At 46.9% G+C, this 18,525-nt stretch overlaps 1 protein-coding gene across 1 annotated transcript in view; it reads right to left on the bottom strand.

Moving 5' to 3' along the window:
- LOC142295724 (platelet-activating factor acetylhydrolase-like) overlaps positions 1-18,525 on the bottom strand; it is a 112,497-nt gene that overhangs the window by 56,181 nt on the left and 37,791 nt on the right. The window contains exons 2-3 of the mRNA XM_075338816.1: positions 17,321-17,471; positions 280-430 (exon numbers count right to left, since the gene is read on the bottom strand). Of these exons, the coding sequence (XP_075194931.1) occupies positions 280-430; positions 17,321-17,419 (250 nt within the window). The 5' untranslated portion in view covers positions 17,420-17,471. The remainder of the gene's footprint in view (positions 1-279; positions 431-17,320; positions 17,472-18,525) is intronic.

Genomic DNA, 18,525 nt, shown 5'->3' with positions numbered 1-18,525 from the left:
GGCTCCGTCCACGGCAATGCCCTGGGTAGCAGGGACTTAGATGTTAGGTCCTGGACAGAAGACAGGGCTACGCTGATGGCTCGACCCTGACTGCCTCTAAGTCTACCGTCGGAATAAGGGACAGCGCAGGGCTCTTAGACTTAGGGTCAGTCTGGTAGTCCCAGTTCCATCTACTATGCCTTTACAAAAACCTTTTACTTCTTTGTCTTGAAACTGAAGAATGTCCTGTCTTCAGACAAGAAGTGACAGCTCATATAAATGCTGTCTAGTAAAACCTACCAAAGTAGAAACTGAAGAGAATGTCCACCATCATGCGGTTGAGGTTCAGCGTGTCCGCCAGTCCCAGGTAATACTCTCTTCTCGGGATCCACACAGCCTCTTCATACTCGTCATTGTCCACACACGGGTAAAATAACCGGAGAAAGCTTCCCTACGGATGAAGAGGCAGATGCACCAACAATCAGTGCCACCACCACAGCTACAGTTTATCTTATTAATAAACCTATCCCAACTTTTTGTAAAGAGAACCTGTCACTAGGTTAGAAGATGAAATCTATTGCTCTTTTTTTTCCAGCTTCTCCCAAGTATTAAATTTTTTTTTTGTTTTATTTTAATCAATGCAGTTCCAGAGATCTGGTAATTTGTATTTAGTGAAAATTTTTATGGTCTTTACAAGGGGGCTACTCACAAGATTCTCTAGGGGCATGTCTTAAGGCTACTTTACATAATTACCCTGTGAGCAACGCCTCCTCAGTAAACACCATAGAAATAAGAACTTAATAAAAATATGAAAATGAATATAAGAACATCTTTTGACCTGTAAGGTGGATTTAGAGAGAAAAAAAAAGGAAAGCTTGGAGGAGCAATGAAAATAAAATAAGAGCAACATCTGGCCACTTTGTACCTGTTAACAGGCCCTCTTTAAGTCACAATTTTTAGATGGGCCAATTTCAGCTCATAAATGAGCTCTGATTGATTACGGTACATACAAATCTAATGTATTGGCGCTCATTTATGGCCTTACTCAAATTGGTCAAGAAAAGAGTATGCAGACAGAACGATGGTTATAGTCCGTCGGTCACCAGATTCATTAACGAGCAAAAGGGTAACAATGTTTTGAACCTTTGGCTTTCTGTCTCCATATCTTATCATCCACTACAGCTCAGATTGTGAGACTGCCTTCATCTTATAGCTATACAGGTGCATCTCAATAAATTAGAATATCATCAAAAAGTTGATTTATTTTAGTAATTTAATACAAAAAGGGAAACACATATTATATCATTACACACAGAGGGATCTATTTCAAGTGTTTATTTCTTTTAATATTGATGATTATGGCTTACAGTCAATGGAAACCCAAAAGTCATTATCTAAGAAAATTAGAATACCACAAAACACCTGCAAAGGCTTCCTAAACGTTAAAAAGTGTTCCCTTAGTCCGGTTCAATAGGCTACACAATTATGGGGAAGACTGCTGACTTTACAGATGTCCAGAAGGCTGTCAGTAACACATTCCACAAGGAGGGTAAAACACAAAAGGTTATTGCTAAAGAAACTGGATGTTCACAGAGTGCTGTTTTCAAGCATATTAATGGAAAGTTTAGTGGAAGGAAAAAGTGTGGTAGGAAAAGGTGCACGAGCAACTGGGATAACCACAACCTTGATAGGAGGGTTAAGAAAAAAACATTCATAAACTTGGGGGAGATTCACAAGGAGCAGACTGCTGCTGGAGTCAGTGCTTCAAGGGCCACCACACACAGACATATCCAGGACATGGGCTACAACTGTCGCATTCCTTGTGTCAAGCCACTGATGACCACTAGACAACGCCAGAAGTGTCTTACCTGGGCCAAGGAGACACAGAATAAAGGAAAGAAAAAAAGAAGAGGACAACGGGGCGCCAAATCTAAGTGTAGATGTGTGTAGACTACACCTGATGAAGGCTTTTGTTAGCTGAAACGCGTTGTCCGTAATTGTCCGTTTTATATTGAACCCTTAATAAACCCTTGTTCTTGAAGTTTTTGCAAACTTGCACTGATATTCCATTTATCCTCCGGAAGCGCCGAAAGGGATTTTGTCTTTACTCCTGGGCCAAGGAGAAAAAGTGTGAAGTTTCTACAATCAGTGATGGTTTGGGGAGCCACGTCATCTGCTGGTGTAGGTTCACTGTGTTTTACCAAGACCAAAGTCAGCACAGCCATCTACGAGGTAATTGTAGAGCACTTCATGCTTCCCTCTGCAAACAAGCTTTTTGGAGAAGGAAATTTCATTTTCCAGCAGGACTTGGCACCTGTCCACACTGCCAAAAGTACCAATATCTGGTTTAATAACCACGGTGTGACAGGGTCCTTCTCCCATATCACACAATCATCAGAGCGAGAGATGGCTGTACAATCCAAAGAGCATTTATTCCAAGAAAATCAAATGGTCCATAACATAATCCACAAAACAGAGGGTACATTTAGTCCAGTAACACAAATATAGTCCAGTAAGCGATAAATATCCAGGTCTGTCTGAGACGCCAGTTTCTCCCACAGGTTCAATCTTCCTGCTTCACTCTTTAAGTTCTCAAACAGACTGCCTGAATCTCCCAGGTAAGCAAAGAGTTTACAGTAGGTGGACTCTAGGCCCACCTCCCCCCACACCCAGGGACAGAAGCACCTCAAGAGGCTATAACCTTGCACTATAGGGGGTGATTACTTACACACAATACAATGTACACACAAGCAGTACAAATAATGGACAGTGAACCAAGCATAAAATACGAATCTGCACAGCATGATACACCTCCCCCATATCCCACCATCACAACCTCTCCCTCCTTCTGAATAAGTGAGTATGCCATAAGGGCTACACAGACCTCTGGCCATCTCATTTAAGTCCATGTTGCTCAGCTGTGGATAGTCTATGGTTCTTCTTGCCGGGACAGTCCATCAGCATTCTGGTGTTGGCTTCCACGCTTGTATTGGATGGAGAAGCTGTAGGCAGTCCCTTGTACAGCGGTAGGGTTGGAAGAACAAGCTTCCCTTTGTGTCCTCCTTCACTCAAACAATGTTTCCTGCACCTACAAATCGGCATTGTAGATCTACCACATCATTTCCTAGGAAAATATCTGCAGGCAGGCTGCTCATCACCGCAACCACACATTGCTTGATCCCAAAGCCAAAGTCCAGATCTACAGTCGCCTTTGGGATATTCCTCCTTTGTTCTCCAGCCAATTCAATAACAATCCCTGGTCCATGATGTATCGCCTCTCGCCGAACCACCTGAGGATCAACTATTGTGAGAAATGCCCCGGAGTCAAAAAATCCAACAACTCTCTGTCCATCCAGCATAACCTCCTGTAAGTGCTTACTTTGATGGTGAGAGGAACTTGGGGCTGCGGCTCGCACCCCATAACCCCTAGTGGCCGACCACGAGTGTCTGAGTCATTAGGCAAGTCAACTTGAAGGGGTGAGAACTCTTCCCACTTTGTATTCAGCAGTAGAGAACCAACAGGTCGATTTGGTGCAAAGTCATTCCTCAATCGACCAGCAGGGCAAGTGTTTTGCAATTGCCCAGGCTGCCGACATTGATAACATCTCCTCTGCGTCGGACTCCATCTAATGTGCATTCTGGAGAAGGCAGTAGGAGAACCTGGTGACAAAGGCCGAAGTCCATACACTCCAACAGGGGCATCTATGGTGCAGGGGTCAGCGGTACACTCTGGTGGAGGTGGTGGTAACTCTTCCTCAGGCGGAATGGAATGCAAAAAATGCACCGGACGACATGGAGGTGCGTGGGGGGTCCCTCCGAGTCCTTGCGGGACAACTGGATTGCAGGTGCCCAGGTTGCCCACACCCATAATATCTCCTCTTTGTGATTCCCCCAAGGCATGGTCGGAACTGTTGGGGCCCAGGATCGTGAGCCGTGGTTGTCATCGGCCTGTGGCTGGTTGGAGGGGCAGATATAACTGGAGAGGGCCGGGGAGCACGAGCAGGCTGTGTCTTATTGTCCAGAAGCCCCTTCCATTGCGGTCGGATAGTAAGGGCCTCATCAGACAGGGCAGCAGCTCTATCCAAGGTGCACGGTGTGTGCTCTCTGACCCACTCCCGTATTTCTGAAGGACACTTATAAAGAAATTGTTCTATGAGAAAAACCTGCATAACGTCTTCCACAGTGAAGGCGTCTTCCGCTTCCAGCCATCTCCGACATGCCTGGGACATCTTATGGGCATACATCCTAAATGATCCCCCCGTGGTGCCAGTGAATGGTGTATGTGAGTCTGGGGTGATGGCATGGTAATCCAGGATAGTCCGCTTTACAAAGGTGTAATCCTGGTTCTGCTGTGAGTCAATGGTGCAATAAGCCACTGCCAGGCTTCCTTTCAGGAGTCCCACTAACAAACGCACTCAGCCAGATTGGGGAACCTCTATCATGACATACTGCTGCTCAAAGTCCTTGAAGAACCCATCCACATCTCCGGAAGCCTCATCAAATGGCTTGAAGTTCGCCCGGGTAATCCATACAGGCTCCTGGATTGCTGGGTTTACACTCACATTATTCCCTCTGTCGGACTCCATTGCTTCTTATCTCCTCTGTTCTTGGCGAGCAGCCTGCTCCTTATACTGCTTAGATACACCAAGGCCAAGAGCTGCCATCTCTTCTTCAAACCACACCAACCACTGGCTTTTTGGGGCAGGGATCCCCGTCCCCAGTGCTTCTCCGTCAGACATCTGGGAGATGGGCTGGCTGGCACCCACCAGTAGATCAATTAGGGCTTCTTTACTCAGTCCCTGGTAGCTCAGGCCCAGATCTCTGGCTCTCTCCAGTAGACTGGATGCAGTCCAGTTTCTGTACTCTGTGGATTGATCTCCATTAAGCTGCTGCGCTCTGTTCATCTGACCACTGCCACCAGTTGTGATGGGGTCTTTCTCCCATATCACACAATCAACAGAGCGAGAGATTGCTGTACAATCCAAAGAGCATTTATTCCAAGCAAATCAAATGGTCCATAACATAATCCACAAAACAGAGGGTACAATTAGTCCAGTAACACAAATATAGTCCGGTAAGCGATAAATATCCAGGTCTCTCTGAGAAGCCAGTTTCTCCCAGAGGCTCAATCTTCCTGCTTCACTCTTGAAGTTCTCAAACAGACTGCCTGGATCTCCCAGGTAAGCAAAGAGTTTAAAGTAGGTGGACTCTGGGCTCACCTCCCCCCACACCCAGGGACGGAAGCCCCTCAAGAGGCTATAATCTTGCACTATAGGGGATGATTACTTACAAACAATACAATGTACACACAAGCAGAACAAATAATGGACAGTGAACCAAGCATAAAATATGAATCTGCACAGCATGATACACCTCCCCCATATCCCACCATCACACACAGTATCACTGTCCTTGATTGGCCAGCAAACTCGCCTGAACTAAACCCCATAAAGAATCTATGGGGTATTGTCAAGAAGAAGATGAGAGACACTAGACCCAACAATGCAGACGAGCTGAAGGCGGCTATCAAAGCCACCTGGACTTCCATAACACCTCAGCAGTGCTACAGGCTGATCGCCTCCATGCCACACCACATTGATGCAGTAATTAATGAAAAAGGAGCCCTGACTAAGTATTGAGGCATTTACTGTACAGACTTTTCAGTAGATGCCAACATTTATGAGTTTAAAATCATTTTTTCAGTTGGTCTTATATAACATTCTAATTTTTTGAGATAACGACTTTGAGTTTTCATTGGCTGTATGCCATAATCCTCACCATTCTGATAATGCTAAAGTATGGAAACCATGAATGTGTGAACCACTGCCAAGTAAAATCTAAGAAAAAATAAATATTTAGCATATATAAATGACCATTTGTATATCTGCCCAGTTGCCCCTTCACGGCATATCTCGTAACTGGGTACCTACACTACTGTATGCTGAAGCCTCTCTCTGAGATAAAAACCTCCTGTGTATGGGCAAGTAGGAACCTGCTATATAGGATAAGATTACCTGTGGTAACTGGGGGAGGGGTGCACGGTCAGAAGGTATGACCCTCTTAATATAGACAAAAAGACTGACGGCACTCACCAACCTGAGGTGTGAACAGGTGCATAACTGAACATGACATAAAATACAAGAAAAGACAGTTTGCACTCTGATAATGCTAAAGTATGGAAACTATGAATGTGTGTAGCAGTAATGCAGGTGAACCACTGCCAAGGAAAATCTAAGAAAAATTAGATATTTAGCATATATAAATGGCCATTTTTATATCTGCCCAGTTGCCCCTTTACGGCATATCTCGTAACTGGGTACCTGCAGTGGTGCAGGTCCATGTTCACACATTCATGGTTTCCATACTTTAGGATTTCCGACGTCCGACCCTTCGGTCCCAGACCGGTGATAGGACCAGGCTGCTGACCATCCTCCTTGATGGGTTCCAGGCACCTAGCCTCAATCCCCTGTGACCGGGGGTCCGACTCCTCTAAGTCCAGACCACCATCTGCGACCTAGTCTGCTTCTCCCCTGGGAGCTACAACTCCCAGCTTCCTCAGAGCTCCTCACAGCTCGAGGGTTCCTACTCAACTCCACTTGACACCTCCCACCTCCCTGTCTGACCCCTAGATGGGGGCCCTATTCCTGCTTAAGAAGCCACTGGTGTGCCTGACAGGTATGGTGCAAGATGTATCTAGGATTTGTGAATGCTGGTGGAGGCAGTACTGCAGGTTAGGTTGCCAGAACCATGGGGGTTTGAGTCCTGCACGGGAAGGGCAGATTGTGCAGAATCATGTGACGACACGCATAGTCCAGGGCGTCACATTTACATATTCTGGTTCTCTGCCTGCTAACTTCTGGTGTCTTTACTTAGCGCAGGGAGTCCACAGACTTAGGGGTATTTTGCACACTACGTCATCGCAAGTGCGATGTCGGTGGGGTCAAATCGAAAGTGACGCACATCCGGCATTGCTGTCGACATCGGAGTATGTGAATCCTTTTTACTACAATTAACGAGCGCAAAAGCGTCGAAATCGTATGATCGGTGTAGCGTCGGTCATTTCCATAATTTCGGAAGGACCGATGTTACGATGTTGTTCCTCATTCCTGCGGCAGCACACATCGCTGTGTGTGAAACCGCAGGAGCGAGGAACATCTCCTTACCTGCGTCCCAGCTGCAATGAGGAAGGAAGGAGGTGGGCGGGATGTTTACGTCCCGCTCATCTCCGCCCCCCTGCTTCTATTGGCCGCCTGCCGCTGTGACGCCGCACGACCCGCCCCCTTAGGAAGGAGGTGGTTCGCCGGGCAGAGCGACGTCGCAGGGCAGGTAAGTGCATGTGAAGCTGCCATAGCGATAATTTTCGCTACGGCAGCTATCACAATATATCGCAGCTGCGACGGGGGCAGGGACTATCGCGCTCGGCATCGCTACCATCGGCTTGAGATGTCGTAGTGCGCAAAGTACCCCTTAGGCCAGCTAGTAAGTGTTAATTTTTGCTGGGCTGCTTGTTAGTCTCTTCAAACTTATACTATGGGGGAGTCAGTCACATTCGCTCCCCTCTTGTATAAGCTGGCTGTACTTTTCCATTAATACCAGCTATAGTTTCCCTATGCTGGTCTGGTGAGGTGTTGTAATTCAGACTTACTGGTGGTTGTTGTGCATTATTGCTGTGAGTGGATGTGGTGTTAATCGTTGCTGCCTTCCTGCTCTTGCTTTTTTTCTTAGTCTCTTACTGTTTGTTCCTATGAGTTTTCAGTGTCTAAGTTTTTGTTTTCCCCTTCCTTTCCTGGTGGTGGTGGGGGGGTAACAGACTAGATCTGGTCAGAAGAATAGTAAGGCATGAGACTCTGGCGTCTCCATCTTCAGGGGTAATTCAAAGATCACCTAGAAAGAGGGACAGCATAGGAGCCCCCTGTCCCTCACTATCCTGCAGTCACATCGTGACACACATGCTTGAATCTGAGTGCATTCCCAGAAGGATTCAGATAGTGTTGACAGCTAAAAGTGGATTTACAAAATACTAAGAAAACAAAAATTAATTGAGATTTTTAGGAGCTAAACAGTAACAATGCAGTTACATAACAAGAATCTGCATAACTAATGATATGCTGAATAGTTGCAAGTCACATTTATCTATGAGATAGCCAAGATGATTGTCTATAATATGAAGGTAGTCTGAAGGTCAAAGATATAGTGGATGGTGAGATATGGAACCTGAAATTCAAGAGATCAAATCAGTGTTATACTTTTGCTCTTCAGTGTATTATAATTCCAACGTTATGTATTATTAAATAGATTTCTTATAATTGATGATGTTGTTGTACTTACTGTTAAAATCCTTGTCTGAATGGCTGTATTATCGTTTTTTATTTTATTTTCCTGCCTGATACTAAAATGCAAAATTCATGACTTGAGCAAGTACCATACACAGCTAGCGCTGGAGTCAAGAAAATTACATTTTTATATCGGGCAGGAAAACGTAAAAAAATAATTATACAGCCATTCAGAAATGGATTATCAAGGCTAGTACACCAGCTTCATCAGGTCTAGGAGATCTGTTTATTAATACATGTAGTTTGTAATGTGAATTCTCATGTCAGATTTGCTTTACTATGACTCTCCACTCATACAGCTTGCATGCCGTCAGCCAGCAGCACATAACCTCTTTACTACAAGGCAATGTTCTGCGGATAACAATAATTTAATGGTTGACATAAATGGTCATAGCACAATCAGACAAGATACTTTCTTGCAGAAAAAAAAGTGCCTGTCCACAGAATGTGTCTGTTCTTGTAGCTCCATTTAGGTGATTTGTCATAAGCTACAACACAACCTGTAGACTGGCAACTAGATTTCCAGCAGGCCAATGGATTAACATGGCAGTCGTTGGTATGACGGGTGACGTCATACACATTGCCAGGCTAACTCTCGCGCCTGTGCTGAGAACTTGCCTGTTCGCGCAGGCGCACCTATGTTTTCGGCTCTACCCTCAACAGGGCAGCAGGGATTATGGAAGACGGGAATATGGATATTTTGCCCGCCTACGCGGATGACGTCCGAGGCGTCATCCACATAAATCAGCACAGGAGAAGGGCGAAAGGAGGGACAGGAGGCGCCAGATTAGGACGCCCATTGGACCGGACAATTTACATACAGGGCAGGAGATTTTATAAAGGTACTTGTGCGGTCTATAAGGCTATGTGTCTACGGTAGAATGTTGCTGCGGATTTTTCTGCACCAAAATCCGCGGCTTTCCCGCAAAATCCGCACCTTTTTAAAGGTGCGGATTTGCCGCGAATTTACCTCAGATTTACCGCGGAATTGCCGCGGATTTTGGTGCGGATTTTTTTTTTTCCCAATTCTATAGCCAAAATCGTGATCAAAATCCGCAACAATAATTGACATGTTGCAGATTTTTCCGGATCAAAATCCGCGGCAAATCCGCCGCGGAAAAATCCGCAGCATGGGCACAGCATTTCCAAAATGCCATAGAAATGGCTGGGAAGTGCCGCTGCTGCAGATTTTCGGAAAATCCGCGGCAAAATCCGCGCATTTTCCGCAGCATGGACACATAGCCTAAGGGGGGGCAGGGGTAACGTTCACCTTTATAGAATGTAGCACAGGCGCTACTTAAGGTGCTAGTTTTAGTTTAGAAAGCCAAAATCTGGTGACAGGTTCCCTTTAATTGCACCTTCCCACCTGCTTGTTTTCCCTCTAGTTCCGCACTTCTTTGGCTCTCAAGCCAGAGCTGTGAATCAAAGAAGAGGGTAGATATAGAGGGAAAATAAGCAGGTGGGAAGGTGCACTTAAATGTTCAGCTCCACATCCACAATGATGCACCAAGCGCCTGTGCTTGGTTTGAACAGTCATTCTGTGCTGACAGTCCCTTAAAGCAGAGGCAATTTCATTCAGCAAAAAGACCTTGTTGTGTGCAGCTCTGCCATTATTTTTTTTTTTTTTATGCTCCGATAATGAAACAGAAAAATGCAAATAAAGAAGTAGATGCAAAACTAAGAATGTTACCATCGTACATGACAAGTTACTATGTTGCATCAGTGATTTCCTTCTCTTTCTTAATGTAATCGTGTCTTGGTGGTTTACTAAACTCCTCAGTGCGCAGCCGCCATGTGTCGTGTCAGGAAACAGAAGGCACAGTGCACACCACTTAACCCCTTCAGCCCCCAGGCACTTTCCGTTTTTGCGTTTTTGTTTTTTGCTCCCCTCCTTCCGAGAGCCGTAACTTTTTTACTATTCCGTCAATCTTGCCATATGAGGGCTTGTTTTTTGCGGGACGAGTTGTACTTTTAAATGAAACCATAGGTTTTACCATATATTGTACTGGAAAACAGCAAAAAAATTCCAAGTGTGGAAAAACTGCAAAAAAAGTGTGATCGCACAATAGTTTTTGGGATGTTTTATTCACCGTGTTCACTATATGATAAAACTGATGTGTCTATGTGATGCCTCAGGTCGGTGCGAGTTTGTAGACACCAAACATGTATAGGTTTACTTGTATCTAAGGGGTTAAAAAAATTCACAAGTTTGTCCAATAAAAGTGGCGCACGTTTTGCGCCATTTTCCGAAACACGTAGCGTTCTTATTTTTTGGGATCTATGGCTCAGTGATGGCTTATTTTTTGCGTCTCGAGCTGACGTTTATAATGGTACAATTTTTGCGCAGATACTACGTTTTGATCGCCTGTTATTGCATTTTGCGTAAAACTTGCGGCAATCAAAAAACGTAATTTTGGCGTTTGGAATTTTTTTGCCACTACACCGTTTACCAATCAGATTAATTGATTTTATATTTTGATAGATCGGGCATTTCTGAACGCGGCGATACCAAATATGTGTATATTTATTTATTTATTAACCCTTTAATTTTCAATGGGGGGAAAGGGGGTTGATTTGAACGTTTAGGTTTTTTGTTTTTTTTTTATTTTTTTAAAACTTTTTTTGTACTTTTTTTTATTTTACTAGTCCCCCTAGGGGGCTATAGCGATCAGCAATCCGATTGCTGATCGCTATCTGCTGATCACAGCTATACAGCTGTAAACAGCAGATTCAGTCACTTTGGTTTTCCCTCTGCTCTCGGCCGAGGGAAAACGAAAGTGAAACATCATAGCAGCAGGCATCATCACATGACCCTGTGCTACGATGGCAACCACCGATAGTCACGTGATAACACACATGACTTCCGGTGGGGGCGGCGGTAAGTAAAAAACATGGCCGCGCGCATTTAAATCTTGCTGCCAGACTTTGGCAGCAAGATTTAAGGGGTTAATGGCCGCGGGTGGAAGCGATTCCACCCGCGGCTAGCAGGCACACATGTCAGCTGGCGAAAACAGCTGATATGTGTGCCGATCCACGCAGGGGGCGGGGCTTAACGGGACACGATCCTGGACGGATAGATCCGTCCAAGGTCGTGAAGGGGTTAACCCCTTAACGACCTTTGACGTACTGGGTACGTCACGGTGACATGGTGCTAAACGACCCATGACGTACCCAGTACGTCATGGCGAAATCGCGGTCCCGGAGCCCCGGGGAGTCCATTTTCTTTGATTAAACGGTAGATTCGGGAAGGAGGGGACCTCTGCCTGACCTCAGGAGGGGTGGTGCCTCCTCCCCGAACCTACAGAGGCTGTGATTGGCTGACAAACGCCGCTCAGCCAATTACAGTCACTGTAATGTTCCAGCCATTGAAAATGGCTGGAACATTGAAATCCAGCCCTGATCAGTGCTGCTGTAGCACTGGCTATTGGCTGGAGCTGGGTGATCGGTGCTTCACCCGCCCCCAGCTCTGATAGGAGAGACCGGTCTTGTGACCGGTCTCTCCAATCCATGTGGATCTGGGGCCTGTGACCGTCCCTGGAAGCCGAAGCCGAAGTTCTGCGGGTGCCCATCGGTAAGTTGCTGCCCCCGCTGCTCGCCCCTGTCCCCGATCGCCCTGCCAGCCCCGCCGCTCGCCCCTGTCCCCGATCGCCCTGCCAGCCCCGCCGCTCGCCCCTGTCCCCGATCGCCCTGTCAGCCCCGCCGCTGTCTCCGATCGCCCCGCCCGCCACCGCCGCTGTCTCCGATCGCCCCGCCCGCCACCGCCAGCCCCGCCGCGGGTCCGATCGCCACCGCCAGCCCCGCCGCTGTCTCCGATCGCCCCGCCGCTGCTCCCGATCCACCGCTGTCCCCGCCGCCACGCTCGATCCACCGCTGTCCCCGCCGCTCCTGATCCACTGCTGTCCCCGCCGCCGCTCCTGATCCACCGCTGTCCCCGCCGCCACTCCTGATCCACCGCTGTCCCCGCCGCCACGCTCGATCCACCGCTGTCCCCGCCGCCACGCTCGCCACTGTCCCCGCCGCCGCTCCTGATCCACCGCTGTCCCCACCGCCACGCTCGATCCACCGCTGTCCCCGCCGCCACGCTCGCCACTGTCCCCGCCGCCGCTCCTGATCCACCGCTGTCCCCGCCGCCACGCTCGATCCACCGCTGTCCCTGCCGCCACGCTCGCCACTGTCCCCGCCGCCGCTCCTGATCCACCGCTGTCCCCGCCGCCACGCTCGCCACTGTACCCGCCGCTGCTCCCGATCCACCGCTGTCCCCGCTGCCACGCTCGCCACTGTCCCCGCCGCCATCGCACCCACCTTTTTCAGCCACTGCTGCCCCCGAATCGGCCCCCACTGTTCCCGATCGGCGGCCGCCGCCTCCTTCATCGGCTGCCCCTTCTCCATCGCCACTACACCTCCTATCCCTCCATGTGCTGCAAGCCACCCTCCCCCCACATGTGCTGCAAGCCACCCTCCCCCCTCCATGTTCTGGGGGCCACCCTCCCCCCGGGGGCCCCCCCTCCTCCATGTGCCATCTGTCTCTCCCATCAGACTCTGCCCCCCTCCCCGATCTGCTGCCTGCTCTCTCCCATCCTCTTCATCTACTGCCCCCTCTCACCCTCCTCAATCTGTTGCCTCCTTCATCTGCTGCCTCTTCTGTCTGCTGTGATCCTGCTGCCTAGATCCATCCTGTAAGGTAGGTATCCCCATCTCACCTCCCCCCCCCCATCCTCTGCCGCTCCTCCACCCGCTGCGCCATTTCCCATCATCCATCCGCTGCGCCCTTTCCCATCCTCTGCCGCTCCTCCATCCGCTGCGCCATTTCCCATCATTCATCCGCTGCGCCCTTTCCCATCCTCTGCCGCTCCTCCATCTGCTGCGCCATTTCCCATCATCCATCCGCTGCGCCCTTTCCAATCCTCTGCCGCTCCTCCATCCGCTGCGCCATTTCCCATCTTCCATCCGCTGCGCCCTTTCTCATCTGCCGCCCCGCCCTCTCGCATCGCATTATCCAGCGCAGTTGCTCGCTTCCAGACTGCAGTGGATGATGCGATGCGAGACTCGTGCATCGCTCTCACGTTTGGCACTGGTCTTAGTGGCAGGCGCTCATATTTTTTTTTTTTTATTCATTTTTTTTTTTTTACTGATGTCTGTATTTTTTATTTCGCCAAACTAATTTTTTTGTATGGGCGGGGGGGTCTAGATTCCAAAATGGGATCACATGTGGGGGAGCTCCATTGTTTAGGCACCTCAGGGGGTCTCCAAATGCAACATGGCGTCTGCTAATAATTCCAATCAATTTTACTGTGAAATGGCGCTCCTTCTCTTCTGAACCCCGCCGTACGCCCAAACAATTGATTTCCACCACATATGAGGTACCTGTGTACTCAGGAGAAATTGCACAATACATTTTATGGTGCATTTTTTCCTGATACCCTTGTGAAAAAAAAGCTACCTGTTTGAAAAAACAATTTTGTGGTAAAAAAAAATAAAATATTTTCACGGCTGAACATTACAAACGTTTGTGAAGCCTCCAGGGGTTCAAAGTGCTCACTAAACAGCTAGATAAATTCCATGAGGGGTCTAGTTTCCAAAATGGGATCACATGTGGGGGAGCTCCATTGTTTAGGCACTTCAGGGGGGTCTCCAAACGCAACATAGCGTCCGCTAATAATTCCAACCAATTTTGCTGTGAAATGGCACTCCTTGCCTTCCGAGTCCTGCTGTGTGCCCAAACATTTGATTTCCACCACATATGAGGTATCTGCGTACTCAGGAGAAAATGCACAATACATTTTATGGTGCATTTTTTCCTGATACCCTTGTGATAAAAAAAGCTACCTGGTTGAAGCAACAGTTTTGTGGTAAAAAAAAAAAATTTTCTTTTCACGGCTCAACGTTATAAACTTCTGTGAAGCCCCCAGGGGTACAAAGTGCACATCAAACATCTAGAAAAAACATTTGAGGGCTCTAGTTTCCAAAATGGGGTCACTTATGGGGGAGCTCCATTGTTTAGGCACCTCAGGGAGTCTTCAAACCCGACATGGCGTCCGCTAATGAGTGCAGCTAATTTTGCACTCAAAAATTCAAATGGCGCTCCTTGCCTTCCGAGTCCTGCCGTGTGCCCAAACATTTGATTTCCACCACATATGAGGTATCTGCGTACTCAGGAGAAAATGCACAATACATTTTATGATGCATTTTTCCTGATATCCTTGTGAAAATACTAATTTTTATGGCTAAAGTAACATTTTTGTGTTAAAAAAGTAAAATTTTCATTTTTTCATCTACATTGCTTTGGTTGCTGTGAAGCTCCTAAAGGGTTAATACACTTCTTGGATATGGTTTTGAGCAGAGTGAGGGGTGCAGATTTTAGAATGGGGTCACTTTTGGGTATTTTCTGTCGCCTACGTTTCTCAAATCACTCCAAATGTGATGTGGTACCTAAAAAAATTTTTTTATGTAAATTTTGTTGGAAAAATGAGAAATTGCTGATGAACTTTGAACCCTTCTAACTTCCTAACGGAAATTTTTTTTTTTTTTTCAAAAATTGCGCTGGTGTAAAGTAGACAAGTGGGAAATGTTATTTAGTAACTATTTTGTGTGACATATCTCTCAGATTTATGGGCATAACATTTCAAATTTTGAAAATTGCGAAATTTTCAAAATTTTTGCCAAATTTCCGAAATGTTCACAAATAAACGCAAAACATATTGGCCTAAATTTACCACTGACATGAAGTACAATATGTCACGAAAAAACAATCTCAGAATCGCCAGGATCCGTTGAAGTGTTCCAGAGTTATAACCTGTCAAAGTGACACTGGTCAAAATTGCAAAAAATGGCCAGGTCTTTAAGGTGAAAACAGGCTGGGGGCTGAAGGGGTTAAAGGGAACCTGTCAGGTACAATTTGCACCCAGAACCACGAGCAGTAAATTCCTGCCTAACCGTCCCTGTATACACTAGCATAGATAAAGAGAACTTTAGAAAAAGTATTTCTAATGATCGTATATTATATGCTAATGAGCTTGGGTCTAGTCTCAAGGGCGTTACTGCCCTTGTATAGTCGGCCTCATTAGCATATTAGTATGCACCTGAGGGCGTGCTAACATGCTTATGAATGCGCAGCGTCAGAGGATGATCTCACTCAACTCTCCGCCGCCATCTCCACCCAACACTGGATTTCGGCTCAGTGCGCATGACCCTGGAGTTCCGGTCATGTGCACTACTTCAGTTTGAAGCCAGGACGCGTACACCCGGCTTCATAGTGCACATGACTCACACTCTGGGGTCAATCAATGGGGAAATTTTCATGTGCCCCATTGATTTCTATTATACTTGGGTACTCGCACCCATGCGAGCACCAATTGCTCATTATGAGTATAGAACACCCCAGCGTGGTAGTGCTTTCACATCCATAACAATCTTATTTTTGAAGACTTATGGGGATATTTACGAATGGGGGAGAGTCTGTGGGCTATGTTTCTGAAATCTGAAAAGAAATTCCCAATGTTTGAAGTGAAGGTACAAAGGTTCTTTTATGGCTCCGTTCAGATCTGCCTTCGGGGTTTAGTTTGTAGCCTCTATTGCATAACTAGTAAATAGTATCAGATAAAATAGCATGCATGCTATTCTATCTAGTAAAATGCTGGATATCACGGCATAAAAAAGAAAACTAAACAAAGCCCACCATAGGTAATGGGGTTCTGGGGATCTTCTGCTTTTCCTGGATTCCAGAACATCAGTTATTTTCATATTTCTGATCCAGAAATAAGGATGCAGATGTGAAAAGAGCCTCTGTCATGAGTATATCTCTCTCAGGGGAAACCCCGAGTGAGTCTGGTGTCAGAAGGTCGCATCGCTTTGCCAGGTCCACTACTGTTGTTTAATAGCATCTCCTTGGTTGTGGAGCTGTGTGGGTAAAGCACCTTTTCCTGCCTGTCTGCTGGCTGTAGCTGTCAATCTCAGATGTGGCTCTTTGGGATCACTCCCCTTCCCTATTTAAGTCATGAGATCTGATCACATGATGCCTGAGATAGAAACTGAATCCTATTTCTATGTGGTGCACTTTGGAATAGTGATGGGCAGTCCGGCTCTTTTTGGTGATCCGGCTCCCATGGCTCCGTTCACCAAAAAGAGCCGGATCTTTCAGCTCGTTCTCGGCTCCTTATTAAATATATGTTCACCTGGGGTGAACACATATTTAAGATTATAGTAACGCCGACAAAGCCACGCCCACCCGCGAACAAGACCCGCCCACTCACAAAATTAGATTGCCGAGTAGGCAGAGCCTAGACGCGGGTGGGCGGGGCCCCGATGGCGAAAAGAGCCGTTTAGCTATTTTAGTGGCTAACACTAGTGATCCGGCTCCTGTCGTTCACAGCATGGAGCCGGATCTTTGTGTCGGATCGTTCGCGACCGACACATCACTACTTTGGAAGGAGCGAGCTGTGGAAAAAGTCTATCATGCTGTGTGCAGCAGTGGTGTTCGCTGCACTGAAGCTGCCTGGAGTGTCTTTTCCATTGCGAATCTATTTCCCCTGTTTGTATTCCTTCCCTTGTGATTCTGTATTGTAGTGGTGAGTCCAATGATCTCGTTGGCCTACGCATTATACAGGGTGAGTGGAGGGCCTGCTGAGGTCCTAAGGTATCCAGCTCGGTGACAGGTTGCAAGAACCTGCATGGGGACGCTAGGGAGCTCAGGAGTCCGCTTGAGGTGAGTTCAGGACATGAACCCTCACCATTCTCCCTAGCAGCAGAGGCCTCCATTGTAACATCTTCTGGGGGTTTACCAGGTACCAGGTAACCCTGCTAGTCACGTGCGTGCTCTTTTCAGTTAAAATATGCCTTCACTCTTTCTGATTTGTCACATTTTCACCCTCCAAACAACATTCGTGACCTCCTAAAACACTGTTGATAACATTATATAGATATCTTCCATGTGGATGATACTTAGCAGGTTGGTTGTAATAGTTGATTATATATATTTCCTTACCATTAATGAAAAAGGTTATATGTTGTACCTGAATGGTGTGGTCGGTCATCAGATCAGTGCAGCCTACAGTATGGGGTCCTTTCCCTGGGGGTATCCCACAGAACGGGACGCTACTGTAACTTCCCATCACCTGTGGTGGCTTGTATGTCAGTGCCGGAGGCTGGAGACTTATTCCGAGCCTGGAAAAGAAATATTATGATTTTTACCATCCCTTAGTGTCCTATTTGCAACACATAGGAGGTCACGTACATACAGTCTCACTTCATTATAGTGTACGATTCTGCTATAGTATCTCCGCCTAGACTTCAGTGTAGGAGGCCTGAACAATAGAAGTAACGTCCGGCGCTATATAGTTCGCATGTGAGGACCCATAATTATGCAGCAAGAAAAATATTAAGAAAATCAAAATAATATAAAACACCACTAAAGAACCGAACCTCGGTAGATGAGCCATGCTGGGTAATGCTTCTGAAAATTGGTCTGTCAGTGCTCACCAGGCAGCTCTAACAGTGGCAACCATGGACAAGCTTAGCACAAGTCACTGCGTTTACCAGATCTCAGGGATTGCCCTAGTGCAGTCATGGCGAACCTTTTACAGCCCGAGTGCCCAAACTGTAGCCCTAAACCCATTTTTTTTTCCGAAGTGCCAGCCAATCCTATTATGTAAATAATTGATTGTAACCTTACCTTTGCCGTCTTCTCTTCTCTTCAGCAGGGGGCATCACGCTCATGCATACTTACCACACATTGAAGCTGAGCCCCTGCCCTTTCCAGACACAGCAGTTGGATTGATCTTTCTGGAAAAAATTGCAGCATATTAGACAGAGATTTCACCCTGTAATCCACATCTACATTTCAAAGTCAGAACATCTTGAAATCCCATAAAGACGTACGAGTTGCTCCCCTCCCCCTTCATTATGTAGTTATATCCCCCTTCCTGGGCCACTTTCTGGTAAACATGCCCCATCCTGATATATATTTCCTACATTCTGGTATATTTGTCCACATCATGGCCCTATCCTGGTAAATGTACCCCTTTCCTGGTAAGTGTACCCCATCCTGGTAAATGTACCCCATCATTGTAAATGTATCCCATCCTGGCATGTTCCCCCATGCTGTTAAATGACCCCATCCTGGTAAATGTACCTCATCCAGGCATGTTCCTTTATCCTGGTAAATGTCCCCTTTCCTGGTAAATGTCATCCTTCCTGGCATTTTTCCTCATCCTGGCAT

Source organism: Anomaloglossus baeobatrachus, chromosome 3 (genome assembly GCF_048569485.1).
Source record: "Anomaloglossus baeobatrachus isolate aAnoBae1 chromosome 3, aAnoBae1.hap1, whole genome shotgun sequence".
Taxonomy (NCBI): Eukaryota; Metazoa; Chordata; class Amphibia; order Anura; family Aromobatidae; genus Anomaloglossus; species Anomaloglossus baeobatrachus.
This window is presented reverse-complemented; position numbering and strand designations above follow the sequence as displayed.